Genomic DNA, 18,454 nt, shown 5'->3' on the forward strand with positions numbered 1-18,454 from the left:
GAGAGGGTTGCTGCTAACACACTCCAGAGTCAGCAAACTCTCTGACGGTGACACACAAAGAGCTCTTTCCCCTAGAAGAGAAGACACAAGCCCAAAGGAAAAAAAAACTAGGGAGCATGGGTTCAGCCGTTCGACATCCCAGGGGACCACCCCAATGAAGAGGAAGTGATCTGTATTCTGACTGTGACTAACCCAGGATCAGTGGGGCAGGGCAGCCTATAGGTATTGTGACAGGTGTGCTCAGTAGAAGAACCTGACAGTGGCAGCCAGCCAGTGTTGCAACATACCACCTGGGGCTGGGCAGGGGCAATGCAGTCCCCATTGCTGTGGCTGAGCGAGCGCCTACTGCATACCAGGCATCATGCTATAGCCCGTATGTGCACCCTCTCATCTAATTCTCATGACAACCCTTTAGGGAAAGGACTATTGTCCCAGGTCACTGATGGGGACATCAAAGCACAGAGCAGCCAAGTGACTTGCCCGAGGTCCCACTATCAGTTAGTGGTAGAATGTAGCTCAGAAGTCCATGCTCTTCCCACTGTCTTCCCTCATCCCCGTTATTCTTGCCACTAGCTAGTGTAAAACAAGAGAACGTTCACAGCTAAGATGATGTAATTCTCAGATCCTCACTCCTTTTGGGAATAGCTGGGGAGCTTCTGTCTACTACTGGCCCTCAGAAGAGGCTGCCAACCACCTCTTCCCACATCCTGCCTCAGCAGACCTGCCCTCCACTGCCCCCTGCATAGGCCTGCTGCCCATGGCATGGGGGCCTGAATGCACCAGGGAGAAACACAAAGGCCAGTGAGTTTATAGGCTGCAGACCTCTTTCATCTCTCCTCTTCCCCTAGATCCAGCAGAGCAACCACCTCAGCAACTTTTGCAGCCAACCAGATCCAATTCCCAAATGACCAGCCCTTGTAGCAAGAGAAGGGACCCGAGTGACTCACAAATGAAGGAATATAACTGTGCGTTGTAGCTCACATCGGAGTGTCAAGGGGAAGGCTGTGTGGTCCAGCTCCTATCCCATCCCCTCTTCCCAGGCGCTGGATGGGCTGAGCAGTGCCCAACCCAGTTCAGCCTCCCTTGGGAGTCTATAATCTTCCCTGAGGCTCCTGCCAGCCAGTCCCCAGCCCCCAGCAGTCCACACTCGGCTCGACTTGGCTCTGGCCCGCATGGAACTATATAGCATACAACAGCTTCTGCTGCAAACATCCCCTCCATTGCATCCACCTGGAGCCAATGTTAAACACCAGTGTGCTGCCCCTGGCCACAGCCTACCCAATGGCAGAGGTGAACGCATGCCAGGCAGCATCAGGGAGGCCAGCCCAAATTAAACCTTGTCATAGGCAAACCGAGGAACAGAGTGCAGAATGGATGGGCCACACTCAGTTTGGCTGTGTCGCTCTACATGAGCACCGTCAGACCCACTCAGCAGACCCAGTGACACACCAAGGGAGAGAGACATTCGAGCACAGGCCCCCACTTGCCAAGAGCTCGTTGCCCAGATCCAAGTTGGAAGCTCAGGCTGGCCCCCAGCTCAATGCAGAGGCTCCAGAGTCCAGGCTGGCTGAGCGGAAATGAGGCAGCCAGCCCACAGCCACGGTCAAGGCCCTTACCTTGCTGTCCGGGGGCGACGCTGCCAGTTGTTGCTGCTTGGCGATGTTCTCCGACAGGCACCAGCACACTCTCTTCTTCTGCTCATGCGAGTGCGCTTCCAAAGTGAATAAGCACTCTGCCTTCTGACGTCAGGGAAAATAGAGAAAGGGATGGTCAGGGCTGCTCCCTGGTTCAGGGGGCTCCCAGGCCCAAGCCCATCCCTGGGCTCCAGAGGGTGAGGCTGCAGCCGGGAGGGGAGTGTCTGCCAAAAGCCGCAAATGCACACTAATCCCCAGTGACATCGAGGCAGCCAGAGGCGCAGGGAAGTGGGTTCAGGGGCCAGCTGCTGGCGAGCTGTGGGCCCACAGGTTGGGGGAGGGGAGGGAGGCAGTGGCTCCCAACACAGCAGAGGCCTGTGGAGAGCTGGAGGACAGAGCCAATGAGGTCACCCCCAGGGGCAGGCAGCACAAAGCAGCAGCTGGAGGAGCACATGGAGAACCCAGAGGGCCGGGCCTCGCCTGATGCTCTGTGGAGCCAGGAGCCCTCCCACCTCCCCCGGCTCACAGAACCCATCTCCCTCACAGCATTCTCTGATCCCAAGGCCAAGGCTGAGCGGGTGGTTGGATGGGCATCCCAACAGAACCGAAACGGCAATTCAGGGCCCTTTGGAAAGCCTTTGACAGGCAGAGTCATGTGGCCCTCTGCAGCCCCACTGTCCGGCCCATGATCTGGGTCTAATCAGTGACTGTTCAGCTCAATCGAGGGCAGCAACATCCCAGGCACTGCTGACATTTAGGTCCTGCTTTGCTATTTAATCTTGTTAAGTACCAAAGTCTTCTCTCCCCAACTAAACTAGAAACTCCTTCTAAAAAGGCTTTTTCATCTGGGTCTCATATAGTGCTTAGCAAGCAATGGCTTTGGTAAGCTCTGGTTGCCAGGAGGGATTTCTGGGATGAGGTCAAATCCAGGTCAGCTTTGGCACAAGCACCAGGGAGCTTCGGGACCCAGATAGTTGCCCCTAAAGCAGTCAGAATGTGCTAGGGGCAGGGCGGGGACTGTGGCACATGCCCAGGGTTGCATCCACAACCGGGTACTCTCATCAGGGGATTACAAGCTCTGTCTGCCTCCACTGGAATTTGATTATAACCCCAAAGGGCTGCGATTAGATGAACTCAGCCAGGGAGCTAAGAGCATCAGCTGATCCTTTGGAACAGAAAAAAAAAAAAAAGACAATGTTTCTATCCAGCCCTTTCTCATTTTGCAGTTGGACAGGCCTGGTTTGAAGCCCAGCTTTGCCATCCCAGCTGCCAACCTCAGGAAAGTCACAAGCTGCCTGTGAATGGGGATGTAATGGCATCACCTGGCTCTCAGAGCGACTAGGAGGGCAAGCAAGGAGGACAGCAATCAGGCCTCAACAAACAGTCACTAGTGTTGCTATTCAGTAATTCATTTGTTTAATAACGATTTATTGACTGGACACGGTGGATCATGCCTATAATCCCAGCACTTTGGGAGGCTGAGGCGGGCAGATCATGAGGTCAGGAGCTCAAGAACAGCCTGGCCAATATGGTGAAACCCCATCTCTACTCAAAATACAAAAACTAGACAGGTGTGGCAGCACCAGCCTGTAATCCCAGCTACTTGGGAAGCTCAGGAAGGAGAGTTGCTTGAACCCAGGAGACGGAGGTTGCAGTGAGCCGAGATTGCACCACTGCACTCTAGCCTGGGTAACAGAGCAGGATTCAGCCTCGAAAAATAATAAAATAAAATAACTATTTATTGACAGACTAAGCTCATGCTCTCAGATTAGGGGTAAAGACAACAAACAAACAATTAAATAAATAAATAATATACAGCCCTCCCAGTCTATGGGTTCTACATCCATGGATTCAACCAACAGAGGATGGAAAATACTTGAAAAAATATGTTGGGCTGGTCACAGTGGCTCACATCTGTAATCCAGCATTTTGGGAGGCCAAGGCAGGAGGATCACTTGAGCCCAGGAGTTTCATACCAGCCTGGGCAATACTGTGAGACCCAGTCTCTACAAAAAGTTAAAAAAAATTAGTTGGGTGTGGTGGTGTGGGCTTGTAGTCCCAGCTACTTGGGAGGCTAAGGTGGGAGGATTGCTCAAGCCCAGGAGCTCGAGGCCACAGTGAGCTATGACTGTGCCACTGCACTCCAGCCTCGGTGACAGAGCAGACCCTGTTTCAAAAAAGAAAATTCATCTGTACTAAATATGTACAGATTTCTTTTCTTGCCATTATTCCCTAAACAATACAGTTTGACAACTAATTATATAGCACTTACATTGTATTAGGTATTATAAGTAATCTAAAGATGATAACATGGAGGATGTATGCAGGTTATATGTAAATACTACACCATTTTATATCAAGGACTTGAGCATCTTTGGACTTTGGTATATGTGGGCTCCTTGAACAAATCCCTGGTAGATACCAAGGGATGACTGTAATTACAACTCGTGAAAATGTCACCAAGCTCATAAAGGGAAAGGCCGTATCTGAGGTGTTCAGAAAAGGCCTCTTAGAAAGGGCAACACACAAGTTAAGGTCTGGACAGTAGGAAGAGGCCAGCAAAAACAGTTTGGGAGAAGCTGTTCCAGAAACAGCGAATGCAGGCCCTGAACTGGGGAGGACTATCGCATCAGCTGATAGCATCCAGGGACTTCTACCCTGCATCCAATCCAACCCTCAGGAATGCCACCCTTCAGAGCGGGGGACACATCCCATGCTGAGTGTCCCCATGGTGCCAGCCATTCCTCTCGGGCCCAAAAGTGCTCAGAAGTTGATCTTCCTAAAAGCATCTGGGGAGAGGGGGAAGAAAGCCCCGCGTGCTGGTCTCAGGGAATTGGGTGGTATGCTGAGCAATCCTGGAGTTTCCACTTCACAACAGGTTCCCTCCGCTTCCCAGAACCCTCTAGCCCATGGCAGGGTAAGGATATGGCCAGCCAAAAACCTCAAGACTTTCCAGGGAGAAGCTAGGTGGGGCAGATGCTGACCAGAAGGCCCTCTGCTCCCTGTCCCCAGTGTTCCCATTCCAAGGTGGGGGATGAGGTGGGAACTGTGGTCCCTTCCAGCTTGGAAAGGCCATCCTTCCAGGAAGCTGCCCTGGCTTAAGCCTCCCAGCCCTGCTTCTACCCAGCCAGGTGGGCTTCAGCAGATTCCTTCATCTCCCTGAGCCTCCATGTCCTCTTCTCTTTCTGCTCTGAAGCAGGAATTCTGCCTTACTAATAGTTCCTTTTGTTTAATTATCAATTTTAAAAAGAACTTTCTAGCCGGGCGCTGTGGCTCACCCCTGTAATCCCAGCACTCTGGGAGTCCAAGGTGGGTGGATCAACTGAAGTTAGGAGTTCGAGACCAGCCTGGCCAATATGGTGAAACCCCATCTCTACTAAAAATACAAAAATTAGCCAGGCATGGTGGCATGCACTTGTAATCCCAGCTATTCGGGAGGCTGGGGCAGGAGAATCTCTTGAACCCAGGAGGTGGAGGTTGCAGTGAGCCGAGATCCCACCATTGAACTCCAGCCTGGGCGACAGAGTAAGACTCTGTCTCAAAAACAGAAAAAGAAAAGAAAAGAACTTTCCCACCCATGATCTCATGTTGATCTTGGCAATGCAGTGAAGAGGCAGGGAGGGGATAAATTGTTGTCTCCATTTTATGGAAAGGAATGGCCAAGGTTCAGAGCAGCTAAGGACCTCCCTGAGTCTCATCGCCAAGGGGTAGCAGAGCTCCAGCTCAAAGCCTTGGAGAACCACATGCTGAGATCTCATCTCCAACACCCGGGGAGGTCTCATCACCTGGTAAGGCTGCCACACCTGTGGCTGGCAGGAATGCTCCCCCTGCAAAGCCTCCAGGAGAAACTCTGTAGGTAGCTGGGTCTCAGAGCAGCTGCAGAGTTCACTGGCAGCTTTTTGTATAACTGTCCACTGCTCTAAGCTCCAGGATGGTGTCCCCCTCCCCATAAAGGTGTGAAAAAGCTCCCCCCATGCTGGGAGGACCTCTCACAGTGAAAGAGCCACCTACCCCCAATACTGAGGTAGCCCCTCAAAGTCCATGCCCTGCACAGTGCTAAGCCCCTTACCAGCGATACCCTGGCATTTCTTTCAACAACATTGCAAGGTAACAGCCATGATTATGCCCATTTTACTGACACCACAAAAACCACCCTCCGCGGCCCTGCCCCATGGGAATCTCCTTTGGAAAGCCATATTTCTTCACCTGAGATGGTAACAATATTGCCTGTCTCAATAGCAGAGTGTGGGGCTGGGTCTCTGACTCTCAGAGCTTGAAGGTGTAACACCCAGAAGGATTCCAAAGCAGGGGGCAGAGCTGGCTGGTTTAGATGGGCAAATGTTTTTGGGAGACCTGAGCTCTGGAAACTGGGCAGGCCAAGAGAGAGCACTAAGCCAGCTCTCTTTAGGGAGGCTGAATTCCCATCTGCCTAAATCTGTCTAAACTGGGGACACTCATTACCTTCCTGGCTGCCCCCACAGATAAACCATCTCTTTTAATCCACATTGTGATCCAACTGGTCAGTCTCAACACTGATGCCCACTATGCCCTCAATACCAGGCTCTGGGGTCAAGGCCATAAGCCGCCCTGAAGGCTTCCTCACATAACACACTCAGGCGGTGTCTCCTGACTATGGGGTGGTCAGCCAAGCACAGACCTTTCAGATGCACCAGCCCTGACCCAGAGGCACTGGGCACAGACCTCTGCATTTAAACATGGGCATCCTGAAGTCCAACCAGACACCCAGCCCCTCTCGGCCTCTTTAAAATTCCCCTCTTCCCTTACCTCCTTGTGCCTGGATTAACTGTATCTTTGTAAAAAACAAAACTTCTTCAGCCATAAATTAAGTTGGTTTATTTGCTTTGACAAAAATTCTGTCATTTAATTCAGCTCTCCTAATGACCCTATGACATAGGTAGGAAGAAAGGCAGCTGTTACCATTTTTCAGATAAGAAAACTAAGGCTCAGGGAGGTTATGTCATTGGCCCCAGGAAGTCTCGGGAAAGGAGAGATTCACCATTTGTCTTCCACCTCCTCCAGAGCCTGTGATCTTGCCATATTTGTGTAACTGTATATGCACATTACAAAGAATATGAGCTATTCCTCTTAGCTTTCTTTTTGAAAGACCAATAAATCATTGTGATTTCTCTAATGGAGAGTAAATGAATATGAAAAGTCCTTCCCCTTGTTCTTTAACTGACGATAACAATAGCTACCATTTATTGAGCACTCACTGTGTGCCAGGCTCTGTGCTAAGTGCTTTGGATGCAAGTCTTATTGAATCTCATTTAATCATTACCATAACCCTGCAGGGTAGGCCTCATCAGCCCTATTTCAGAGATGTGTTTGTAACTTGCCCCAGATCACTCAGAAAATGGCAGAGTCAAGATTCAAATCTAGGTCTTCCTAACTCCAAGACTCTTAAATTAATGGAGCCAACATCAGATTCTAGGTTAGAGACTCATCCCCAGCCAAGGTGCCCACTGACCCAGTTGACTTCAGAGCCCCCTGTACTCCTAAGCCAATGTGGGCTGCATCTGTCCAGTAGATTTGCAGAAACTGAGAAACACACCTGTCTAGGGCAATAGAGACCCAGAGCCCAGGACTACTTTAGGACACCACCACCCAAGACCTTGCAGCTGGGGAACAATCAGAGTTGCCACCACTCAGACAATTGAGCCTTTCTCCAAAAAATGTCTCCAAACCCTGACTCTCTTCCCCCTGGTTTCTTCTCTGGGTACCACCTGCATGTCAGGCAATGAACAGAAACCACGTGTCAGAAGTTCCAACTAAGACGCTGAGTTTCAGGCTCTTGAAAGGACCCAAAACCACCCATGTTAAGAGTGGCCCAGACTACAGAGCAAGAAGGCATCTTGTCTTCCCTGAAGTACAGACGTACTTCTCATAAATGGTAACCCATTAAGAGAAGAGAGAGGCTTATAGCTGCCTGTGAGCTCAATCCCACAGCCCCTGGGGATCAGATCACCTGGCACTTTACTGAAACAAAAAGCCCCAAATCAATATCCCTTCACAATCTCTAGAAGCTGGGAGGTCACAGATCCCGGGAAACCAATGGAGCAGAAGTACTATTCTCTGGGAGTAACTAACCCAACATGGCAGGAAGCTCTACTGGCGTTAAAGAACCTGGAGCCTCCCTTCAGGGACTGCCCCAGAGAATCAGAACCCAGTGTGCTGAGGCCAGAGGAGGAGCCCAGCCTGGTCACGGCTTCTCCTCTCTGCTTGCTTGCCTCTGTGGAACTAAACACCCTCCAGCACTGAAGCAATTCCATCCGCCACTTCCTGTGCCCCAGGGGGAATGTGGCTGACACAGGGGAGGACATCCAATGCCCTCTTGGCCCTCAGGCCTGCATTTCAGGCAGCCCAGTTCCCCAGCTAAGCCCCGGCCATGTTCACTGCCTCTTCAGAACTCTCTGCCCTCCTCTAAAGCTAACTTCTCATCAATTGTCTTCTCCTTTTGGGGGCTGTTCAAAGACTATCTCTAGGCCTTGTACTTCTTAGCCAGAAACTAAAGGAATGATTTTCAATCACAAACTGTGTACAAATTCCTTCTCAAAGGGTTGTGTTCCTCTTGGCTAGACAATACAGACTATGTCCCACCTCCCACAAAACAGGTTCCCTGGACTGTTGCATGAGACAAACTTAAATGAAGGCAGAGGGCAGGATGTGTCTAATGAATCCTTGCTTGGATCAGACACCTCCCTGTTCACATTAACAGAGTCACAAGGGTGGGAATAGAAAATTCACTGAAAATTGAAAAGTATTTGTATAGCTCAGTGGCTCTCAACTTTTTCATCTTCAAGGATCTCTTGGGTTAACCCCCAGGCTTAATGATATTTTATCTACCAAACCATATTAAGTATCAAGTTACTTGCCAGATGTTGCTCAGCAAAAGGCACAGCACTTCCCATCTAAGCTTCTGATCAGACTGAGATAACCAGGAATCTCAACCACACTGAGTGGGTATCACTTCAGCCTGAAGCCCAGACACTTGATGTTTGCTTTAGCCAATATTATCTGGCCCAGGTAAAGGTACAAATACTTTCAGGCCTTTCAAAACACTGACAAGACCCTATACGAGGGGTCCTGGGTGGTACTTCCTTGAAAACATGGAAGCAAGAGACAGGCACAGGAATAGGGGCGATCTCTAGAGGAAGGGCTATTAACCAGTAAACAGGTGATGCGCAGCTGCCCAGCCACACCCACACTGAGATTTCCACAGGAGTTCAGGAGGTCCTGCACAGAAGATCGCAAGGGTCTGTTCTAAGCACTTGCCTGTCCACTGATCTTTCACACGGAAGTGAGAGAGGCAGGGACAGGCACTGCCAGTCCCATTCTACCTAGCAAAAAAAGCTGCCACTCTGGCTTTGCCCAGGACTTCAGCATGACTGAGTGTGGAGACTGGCATCAGAACCCTGGTCTAGATCCCATCCCAGCATCTCCCTTCAAGCACCAAGTCAAAGATCTCTCTCCTCAAATCCAGAGGAAAGGACTCACCTCTGCTAGATAGAGCACGCAGAATTTCAGGTCTTCTGACGAACCTTTGAGGGAACAAAAAGTAAGATTTGCATTAGAACTACCACAGTCAGCAAAGGCAGCACCCAGCCCAGAAGGCTGTGTGTGGCACCTCCTGGGAAAAGAGAGAGGCAGGCATGGGAGGCAAGAAGTCTCTGGAGGAAAACTGGCTAAGGAACTACAGGGTAATGTACAGCTGTAAGGCATTTGCCTGCAGCTCAACCTGGCCCAAGGAATGCTGAAACCTCATCCCCAGGAGAGGTAGCCAGGAACACCCTCTGGGCATCAGGTACAGGGAGGGAGCCCTCATCCATCCCAGAGGACTCCTCCCTTCCATGATTTCTACAGTGAGAGACCTGGAGGCAGCACACATTTGGATTTTCCTTTAAATGCTCCAACTGCCCTTGCCATTTTGAAATTCAGTAGGGAACCTTGTTTCCCACCAAGGAATGGTGGGCTATGCAGGTGGCTCCCCAGTCATAAACTGGGTGGGGCCCAGAGATGGCTTCCAGGCCCAGACTTCACCTCTCTGTGTGTTTTCCTAGAGCCCCCTAACCCCTGGCCCAGGATCTCCATTGCAACCATTCACTAAATCCTCTCCACCTGGGAGGCAGCTGGGAGGGATTTGGCTGTCAGCAGCTCCCTCCTCCAGCAGAGGAGCTAAGGTCCAGTGTCAACTCTGAGGGCAGGTGATTGCTCAGAGAGCTTCAGAAGCAGGAGGACCAAGAGATGACACCAACTTCCAGGAAAAGCTTCCTGAAGGAGGGCCCTGTTGAGTTTGAACTCAAGGTGGGAAGAAAAGACATTCCAAGAGGAGAAACACAAGTTGTGCTCCAGGGAGAGCAAGTGCAGAGACGCCGCCCTGCCCCTTCCTCCAGGACAACCGTCCTGACCGCTGCAGCCACTCCTCAGGACCTGGTGGCACCCCCACTTAGGGCACTTGTCTGGGCACAGGCCCGGGATGGTTACTCCCTGTGACCATGCAATGGGCCTCGCTAGGCAAGCTGTCATTGTTGACGGAAGCAACCACACAGCACGTAAAGTAATAAATGCTTAGAGGGCCGTGGGATCTTAGAGTGCCACAGTGCTCTGTGCCAACCACTGCTCCCAGTGCTTCCCATGGAAACACTCCACCCTCACAACAACCCCTGGAAGGCAGGGCTCTTTTCTTCTAAGACTCATGAGAAACTGAGGCGCAGATGAATTGAGTAACTTGCCCAGGAGTAAGGAAGAGAATCAAGATTTAGACCCAGGTAGCCTGGCTCCAGAGCCCACACTCCCACCACCACACACCCCACCTCTACAATGTCCACCACATAGGCCTTACCCAGCACCTCTGCTATCTCAAGGCACCAGGCCAGTGCTGGGCTCAGGGTAGAACCCTTAACACACACTCAAAGTAAAGAACTTGTCAAAGAAACCAAAATTAGTTGCAAACAGAAGACAGCAAGATAAAAATGGAGATTGTGGGTCAAGCCAATTCCTAAGAAAAGCAGTGAATGAGGGCCCTGGTATGGGTGAAGTCCAGGCCCCCTTGAAGCAAGGTATCTGGGCAGTTCTGAGACAAAGTTGTCCCTAAGGCCAGGGGCTGCCAGCCAGAGCCAGATAAAAAATCTCTCATAAGTAAATGAGGGTTCACTTCCCATTTAGGGAGAATAAATCTTTCTACTTCTTCCCACCTAGTGATGGGCTGGGGAGGGAAGGAGTCCTGCCTAAGAAGTCCATCATGTTTAAGAAAACTGTAATTTCAATGCTTCTGCTGGTTCCTTGTGTTGCTGAGGGTGGAGACAAGAGGAGGTGGTTTCTTTTGTTTAAGAGAACACACTGGGACATTTCTTTGGCTTTCCAGAAGCAGACCCTAGTGCCAAATGAGAGTCAAAAAGATCTATATAAAAGAATAACACAAACTTGGGGGATAGAAGCTGGCAGTGAGAAAACAGAAGGTTCTAGAAGGGAGAGGAAAGCCCAGGAGACGAGAGCCTCAGGGAAACAGGAGGCTGAGGTTGGGGGAACACACCCTAAGCCATACTCCCTACGGCAGGGAATGGTGGACGGATTGCCTTGACAACTTTTCTGTGCTGTGACACCCCTGCCTCCTGCCCCAACCTCCCTGCATTACTGCAAACTTTCCCTGAAATCTGCTCCACGTCACCGCCTTGTGCTGGCAGCACTTTGAGAGGAGGATGGAATGGGGGCAGTGCTCAGCATGGTTCAGAGCCTCATAAAAGAACAACAAACTGAGGAAGCCAAGGATGCCGGAGAGGAGCTGCAGCTGAGGAAAAGCAGGCTGCAAGGGGCTGATCCAGAAGAGAAACTTCTGCCCCTTCTAGAACATTAGAACTGGGGCTAGGAGGGAGGAGAAGGGCAGGACACATCGGGGTTTTCCTTTAAACATTCCAACTACCTTAGTCATTTTGAAATTCAACAAGGAGCCACTGGGTTCCAGAGTGGGCCTCGCTTCCCACAAGGTATGCATGGACCATCCAGGGGGATCCCTGATCATGGGCTGGGTGGAGCTCAGAGATAGCTTCCTGGCCATGTCTGACCCCTCCATCACTTTCCCAGATCCCTCCTTCATCTGGTCTGAGATCCAAAACTCAATCATTAAGCAAACCCCCTTCACTCTCTGAGGCAAGCAGGAGGAGTGTTATCCCCATTCTCCAGACATAGAGACTGAGGCCCAGGGAGGGAGAACAACATGAATAGGGCATACAGGAAGTAAGTGGCAAAGCCGAGCTTTGAACCGAGGACCACCTGCCTCCAGAGCCCGTGCCCTGATCACCATGTCACACTTCTACCCCTCCACCAGTTACTTATCTGCATTCCACCCGGCTATGAGCCCCAGAGGATACAATGTGTCCCTTCCACTGCTACCACCCCAGCACTGCTATCACTGATGTGGGCTCCAAGGACATGCTCAGAAAATGGGGACTAACCAAGAGTTAACTCCAAACATTCCAGCAGCTGGACCAATGCAACTGACTTTCTGCAACTGCACACCTGGCTCCAAGGGGAATGGAGAGCCCAAGAATCAGCGGGACATTTCCAGGCCACTTCTGAGACACCAAAGCAGGCCAGAAAGACACACTGTGGGCGTGACGCTGGCCGCCTGGGAGGCAGCAACACAAAGAGTAGCAACGCCAGCGGGCGGCAGGGGCAGGAAGAGACCACAATGGGCCCCGGCTGACCGGAGATGCACCAATTGTTAGCACCAGCTCTCCGCCTGTTCCCATTACACTGCCATGTGGCCCTGCTGAATCCTGGGGGAAGCTGGCAGGACAGGGGCAGACAGGATTTAAGTTACTACCAGCCAGGAGCCCTGCAGGAGAGGTGCACCCCCAGCTCCCGAACTGAGGCAACACTTCTGCTCTCCTTTTAGTCATTTGTTCACCCAACAAACATTGATTGTGCACCTGCAGTGTTCCACGCCCTAGGCTAGGGCCTGGGAATATGCTTGGCCAGTGGAGCTAAGGACTCTTCAGACGAGTTAAACAGGGAGACCTTGGTCCCTAGTGTGGGGCTGATTCTCCCCTGCCAGGGAGCAGCCCGCCAGCCCCAGCCAGCCAGAAAGGTTGGGTGTATTCCTTGTTTGCCATCTTCTTTGCCCTAAATTGAATTCTGCATACACAGTGATTTGAAAGAGACAAATAAGAAACCTAGGAGTCATGAGCAATATTAATCAGAGACCATTCTGCCAACAGAGGCTCCAGCTGAGGTCCCAAATGCATCCCTTAAAAGCCTCAGGCCCTTGCTGCTACAGTGGGTCTCTTGGGACACAGGGGAGGCAGGCAGGAAATTGGGCAGCAGGACTCAGAACATTGGGTCCTGCAGCTCCAACGTGGACTGCAGGAGAAGGAGTCACTACACTTCCGAGAACCTCTGGACCCACAAGCCTGTCTAAGGGGAGTGGGGGCAGCTGGGGGAAGGCAAGGGCTCCATCGGTTCCTGGAAAGAAATCTAAGCGTTGGATTGTGCACCTAGAGATGGAGCCATTTCCATCCCTCCTAGCAGCCCTCAGGCTCCCTGGAGATGGGCCCCAAACCATCTGTCCAAAACATCCAGGGCAGGCAGAGGCAGATACACACACACACACACACACACACACACACAAGCCCCTCTCCCACGCCAACCCAAGGGGCTCTTCGGGCCACAGTAGTCTCTCCTGAGAAGTGCTGCCTTGACCATCCTCAGCCCTTGTGTAGCTTGCCCTCCACCTACAGGGAGAGGAAGCCACGGTGCCAGGCTTGCACAAGGCTGTGGCTCAAATACAGCTCAGCACCTGGAGAGCCTCTCTGTGACACCCCAAGGTCCCACACCACCCACCTTGACCATCATCCCAGTGGAGGAGCATACCCCACCTCTAGCTTGAAGTCTTGGGCCTGGGGGCTCCAGAAGGGGAGATTCCAACCAATTCCCCATCCAGGCCCCCAGAGGGGTAGAGGCAGGATAGTATAGGCATGGTCCAGCTGCTCACAGCAAGCTCTGGGGTTCTGTAGCGGGGAGGGGGGGTGTCAGAGCTGGGAAGGACACAAAGGGCTGGCCCCACCCTTAGTTCCCAGTCAAAGAAACTGAAGCCCAGCAAAGGGAAAGGGCCAGCTAAAGCAACACAGCACAGCACAGAGTGCCACGCCCAGACCCTAGACTCCCAGCCATTGCCCTAGGCTCCTCCACTGCCTTCTCCCCCCAACCTCCACCTCCACCCAAATTGTAGCCAGTTTGAGCCCTGCTTCTTTTCCCTCCCTCCTTCTCGCAGGAAGCTGAGCAAACCAGGGTCCTAGGTTATGGCCCCAGCCTAGGACCATAACCAATGTAACATGCACAACAGAGCGAGGGTTCCCTTCTTCCACCAACTAGGGCCTATTACCAAGCCCTGACCCATCCAGTACTCCTCAAATGTGACTAGGTCCTAGACTGTCTGGACTCGGGGCAGGGAGGGGGAAGCAGAGAAGAAGGGACTCAGTGTGAGTGCATGTGTGAATATGCACACTGCAGCCAGGCTGGAGGGACAGGGAGAATGGGCATACGGGAGGCTGGGTGTGAGGGAGCCAGGGAGGCCTGCGGGGTATGGAGAGGAGGAAGGGAAGCCCAGGACGGAGGCCACTGGAGCTCCCACCTGCTGCCCTCCAGCAGGCATGGGGAGCTCTGGGAATGCCAGTGCCGGAACCGGAGTTGCTCAGGTTGGCTCTTCCTGCTGCTGCCCTGTGGTCAGGCTGAGCCTGCCTGGAGGGAGGAGCTGACCCAGTGAGGTGACTTGCTTTTCCCTTCCACGGGCAGGAGAAAGGCCAGAGCCTGAGAAGGAGAAGTTGTCAGTGGCTTCCTGTGGGAAAGGGAGAGTGGAGGTTCTCACACTGAATGGGTTTCCAAGGAGGAACAGTCAGGCACTGAGCATGCAGGGCGGTTTGCACACAGCCAGGAAGCTTTCCCAGAGCAAAACCCGCCAACACAGAACTCTTTCAATGGGTAATATTTTCCTCCCTGCCTGTCACCCATCCTCGAACAGGTCTGTTGTTGTTTTTACGATCTGGGAGAGGAAACTGAACCCCTCTCAGCAGAGACCTCAGGCGCCAAACCAAACCCGACAGATACTCCCAGCTGACTTCCCATCCCGTGAGTGGAGGAGGGCACGGTGGAAAGTTTGGGTTAGAAATTCCCTCCACGCTCCCACACGTGCCTGAGCCCTGGCGGCTTGGACTTCGCAGGGCCATGCAGCTGTGTAGAGCAGAATATTGGTCTCTGTCCCTGGATCTGTGGGGTGAGTGTGGAGGCAACAAGCACTTATTGGGCACCTGGTATGGGCCAGGCACTTTGCATTTATGACCTAGCTTAATCTTCACAGCAATCTTCTGAGATACTATTTTTATTCCTATTTACACAAGAGAACACAGGCTCAGAGAGGCTGAGTAAAGTGCCCACAGTCATCCCAGTATGGAGGGACAGGGTCAAGATTTGAACACAGGTCTGTCTGAATCCAAAGCTCTTCCTACCGCACTCCATAGTCTCTAGAATAGGAAGCTCCCTGAAAAGCTCAGGTATATCGGAAGGCTTACCAGCCTAGAAGGAATGCCAGTGTCTGAGACCCACGGGTCCATGGACAGAGCCCAGCAGCACACACTCCAATGACCTACGGACGGCTGGCCAGAGCCCAGAGGGCTGCCCAGAGCAGTGGGACTGGGGCAAGCTGAGAGGGGCTCTGGGAGCCTAGAGCATCTGCTTACCTTCCTGTAGCTTCACACTCTGGAGGTAGAGGGGGTTCCTCAGGACGTTGCAGCGGCCTGGCTCGTCCTCCTTGGTGAAGAGCAGCAGGTCCGAATAGGCAAACAGTGTCACCTGGGTTGACAGAGAGCAGACAGAACTGGCTACTGTGCTGTCCTCTGGAGGCTGGGAGCCATAACCTGCCCAGGTAACGCATCCTCAGCATCTCACTCGGCACCAGGAGCAGTGCTCAGTACGGCCTCAGCCAAGGGCAGACACGACCTGCAGTCAAGATGGCCCCATCGCCCTCCAGTTTTCTATACTTCCACTCCTCAAAGTAGGAAATAGCAAACAGAAGGGGGTAAGCGGCCCTCACCCTCCATGGCAGCTGGTCTCTGCAAGTCTCTCCAAAGCCTGGTGCCCCAGCCCTACCTCTCTGACCAAATGCCCCTGGAGTCTCCAACCCAGCACCAGGGGCTTGGAGCCAACCTTAAGCTGTAAGATTTTTGTATTTGCTTTTATTCTGCTGTAAGTATCTGGCTGAACTGGACTTGAGAGTCAGAAGTCAGGAGGCTCCTATAACAGCTCTGCCACTAACTAGCCATGAAAAAATTGGCTTAAACCCCATAACCCCTTCAGTTTTCTCACCAGTCCAAACAGGGAGAAGAGTCCCTGCCTGGCGTTCTTACAGGATCCTTCCACAAGCTCTTTGCAGACTGAGTAAAGCACCACACAATGTGAGCTAATATTACCAAATTCCTTGCGGGTAAGTTTAACTGCATTAATAAGAAATCAGTTCAAGAAAAAGCCAGTTACTTACACTCTAGTACAGACATGGACATTGCTTTTATCTCTTTTATGCATTAGCTGCTCCAAAAATAAAGGCAAAGGCTATTCTTAGACATTATAGGTAAACCAACAGGCACGCTCAGCATATTTTTATGCTAAGAAAATCCACTTGATCCTGTAGTGCCACTAAAGATTACACTGTTCTTTGTTTTGCAAATCCTGCAGTGGCCTTTATTCAAAAGCAATAAAATCCAATTTTAGATTCGCCAAAGAAAACAAAATGCTATGAATTATGTGAACTTCCCTTTGAGGTATCAAACACCTGACACCTTGTCTCTTCTGAAGAAGAACCAGCCAGAAGGGCTTGGCATGCACTGAAGGGCACTGTGAGTGTGTTTTGGACTGTTGGTGACATTTAAAAAGCCAACAGGTTGACATTCAGCTATCAACCTGTTAAAGATGACCCCACAGCCCCACTTCTGAGACTCTATGCTACAGAAATACTTAGAAGGAGATACAAATATGAACATACAAGGATGTTCTCAGCAGTATTTTTGTAATTAAGAAAAGAAAATAGGCCAGGTGCAGTGGCTCACGCCTATAATCCCAGCACTTTGGGAGGCCAAGGTGGGGGGATCACGAGGTCAGGAGTTCGAGACCAGCCTGACCAACATGGTAAAACCCCGTCTCTACTAAAAATACAAAAATTAGCTGGGCGTGGTGGTGCACACCTGTAATCCCAGCTACTCAGGAGGCTGAGACAGGAGAATCGCTTGAACCTGGGAGGCGGAGGCTGCAGTAAGCTGAGATCGCTCCACTGTACTCCAGCCTGATCAACAGAGCAAGACTCCTTCTCAAAAAAAAAGAAAAGAGAAGAAAATAACATAAACACTCATTGAGAGAAGATGAATAAAATAAATTATGCTACCTTCATATGGCAGAATTTTATGCAACTATTAAAAAATAAAGCTATGTGGGCAGAAATAGAAATCTATCATAAATCAAAATAGTACAATGTGCAAATATACCTAGCATAGAATCCAATTTTGTAAAACAAAAAGATAAATTTCTCTATATTTATACATTTTAAAAATAGCTAAGATGAAATAAAAATAGCTAAGATGTCATACTCCTCACTCTGGGCAGTGAGATTTTAACTCATACATTTTGATTTAATGTGTATTATTTTACAATTACTGTTACTTTTGTAATTTAAAAATATAGAATATATCTCAAAGGACAACTTAGCTTCTTGAGTGTAGCACAGATACAGAGGCTTGAGGAAATCTGGGCTGCAGAGACAACAGGGGCTCATCCTTGAAGGAGCTCTGAGGGGCGTTAGCTTCTCCAATGGGGCCCAAACGTGAAGACTCCAGAACCCTGGGCTATAAGGCACCTTGGCGGTAACCCTATCCCTTCCCACCACAGCCCTGTCTCAGTGCAGCCCAAGATAAGCCTCTATGTGTTGAGCACTTACTTTCTGCTCAGTGGATACTCACTTGTAAATAACACCATTACCCTCATTTACAGATGAGGCCCTAGAGCTCAGAGAGGTTAAATGCCCTGCCCATGGCCACAGAGCCAGGGACCATTACCCAGATCTGGCTCTCACTATACAGAGAGGTAGCAGCATGCCTATAGCTGTTCAGTTCCTGAATGTGAAAGAATCCAGAGACCAAAGAAGAGGAGCAAATGAGGCAAAAATAATAATAATTAATAATAATAATAATGTTAAGAGAGGAGGGGAAGAAAACGATCCAAGAGCTCAGAAAGAGTCAAGGAGTTGGTTGTCTGAGAAGACCTCAAAGTTTCAGCAATGGAAAGAAGGCTATAAACTAGCCAGAAACACAATGAAAACCCTCACGGTTCCACAAAACATGTCCCTGACTCAAGGGAAATCTGGCAGTCACCTCCAGATCCAGAGGGAGGCTGGCAGGAGAAGGACTAGAGCCGACAATCTGTCAGGAGCCTAGAAAGTTAAAAACAACAACAAAACAGCCCAGGCCCAGAGAGGGGTGGAAGTACGGCAAGTGGGAGGAGCCACCAGCAACTGGAGAGGAACCATGAGCAAGGTGAGAAAAAGGCCCAGGCCACCACTCTGGCCCAGATTACCAGGGCTGAGAATATGGTCTAGACAGGAAGTGATTAAGGCATGAATGAAAAATTTCCCAAAGGTTGGGTCAGGGAAAGGCCAGAGCTGGCACACAGCGGGAGGCAGAGCAGAGGGACATGTGTGCCAGGGAGGACAGGTAGACTCCCCCATCTCACCGGCACCACCAGGGGCCACGGCAGCCCATGAGAGAATG

At 51.0% G+C, this 18,454-nt stretch overlaps 1 protein-coding gene across 8 annotated transcripts in view; it reads right to left on the reverse strand.

Moving 5' to 3' along the window:
* RGS3 (regulator of G protein signaling 3) overlaps positions 1–18,454 on the reverse strand; it is a 134,390-nt gene that overhangs the window by 60,053 nt on the left and 55,883 nt on the right. For 7 of the 8 annotated variants that reach the window (XM_064378744.1, XM_064378709.1, XM_064378704.1 and 4 more), the window contains 3 exons: positions 15,383–15,494; positions 9,150–9,193; positions 1,617–1,739 (listed from right to left, as the gene is read on the reverse strand). In XM_064378744.1, coding sequence (XP_064234814.1) covers positions 1,617–1,739; positions 9,150–9,193; positions 15,383–15,494 — 279 coding nt within the window. Of the gene's footprint in view, positions 1–1,616; positions 1,740–9,149; positions 9,194–15,382; positions 15,495–16,007; positions 16,071–18,454 lie in introns of those variants that run through there. The other variant, XM_012461888.3, reaches the window with a different exon arrangement.

The sequence above is a fragment of the Aotus nancymaae genome, unplaced genomic scaffold, assembly GCF_030222135.1.
Source record: "Aotus nancymaae isolate 86718 unplaced genomic scaffold, 86718_ANA_hifiasm-v0.15.2.pri h1tg000003l, whole genome shotgun sequence".
Taxonomy (NCBI): domain Eukaryota; kingdom Metazoa; phylum Chordata; class Mammalia; order Primates; family Aotidae; genus Aotus; species Aotus nancymaae.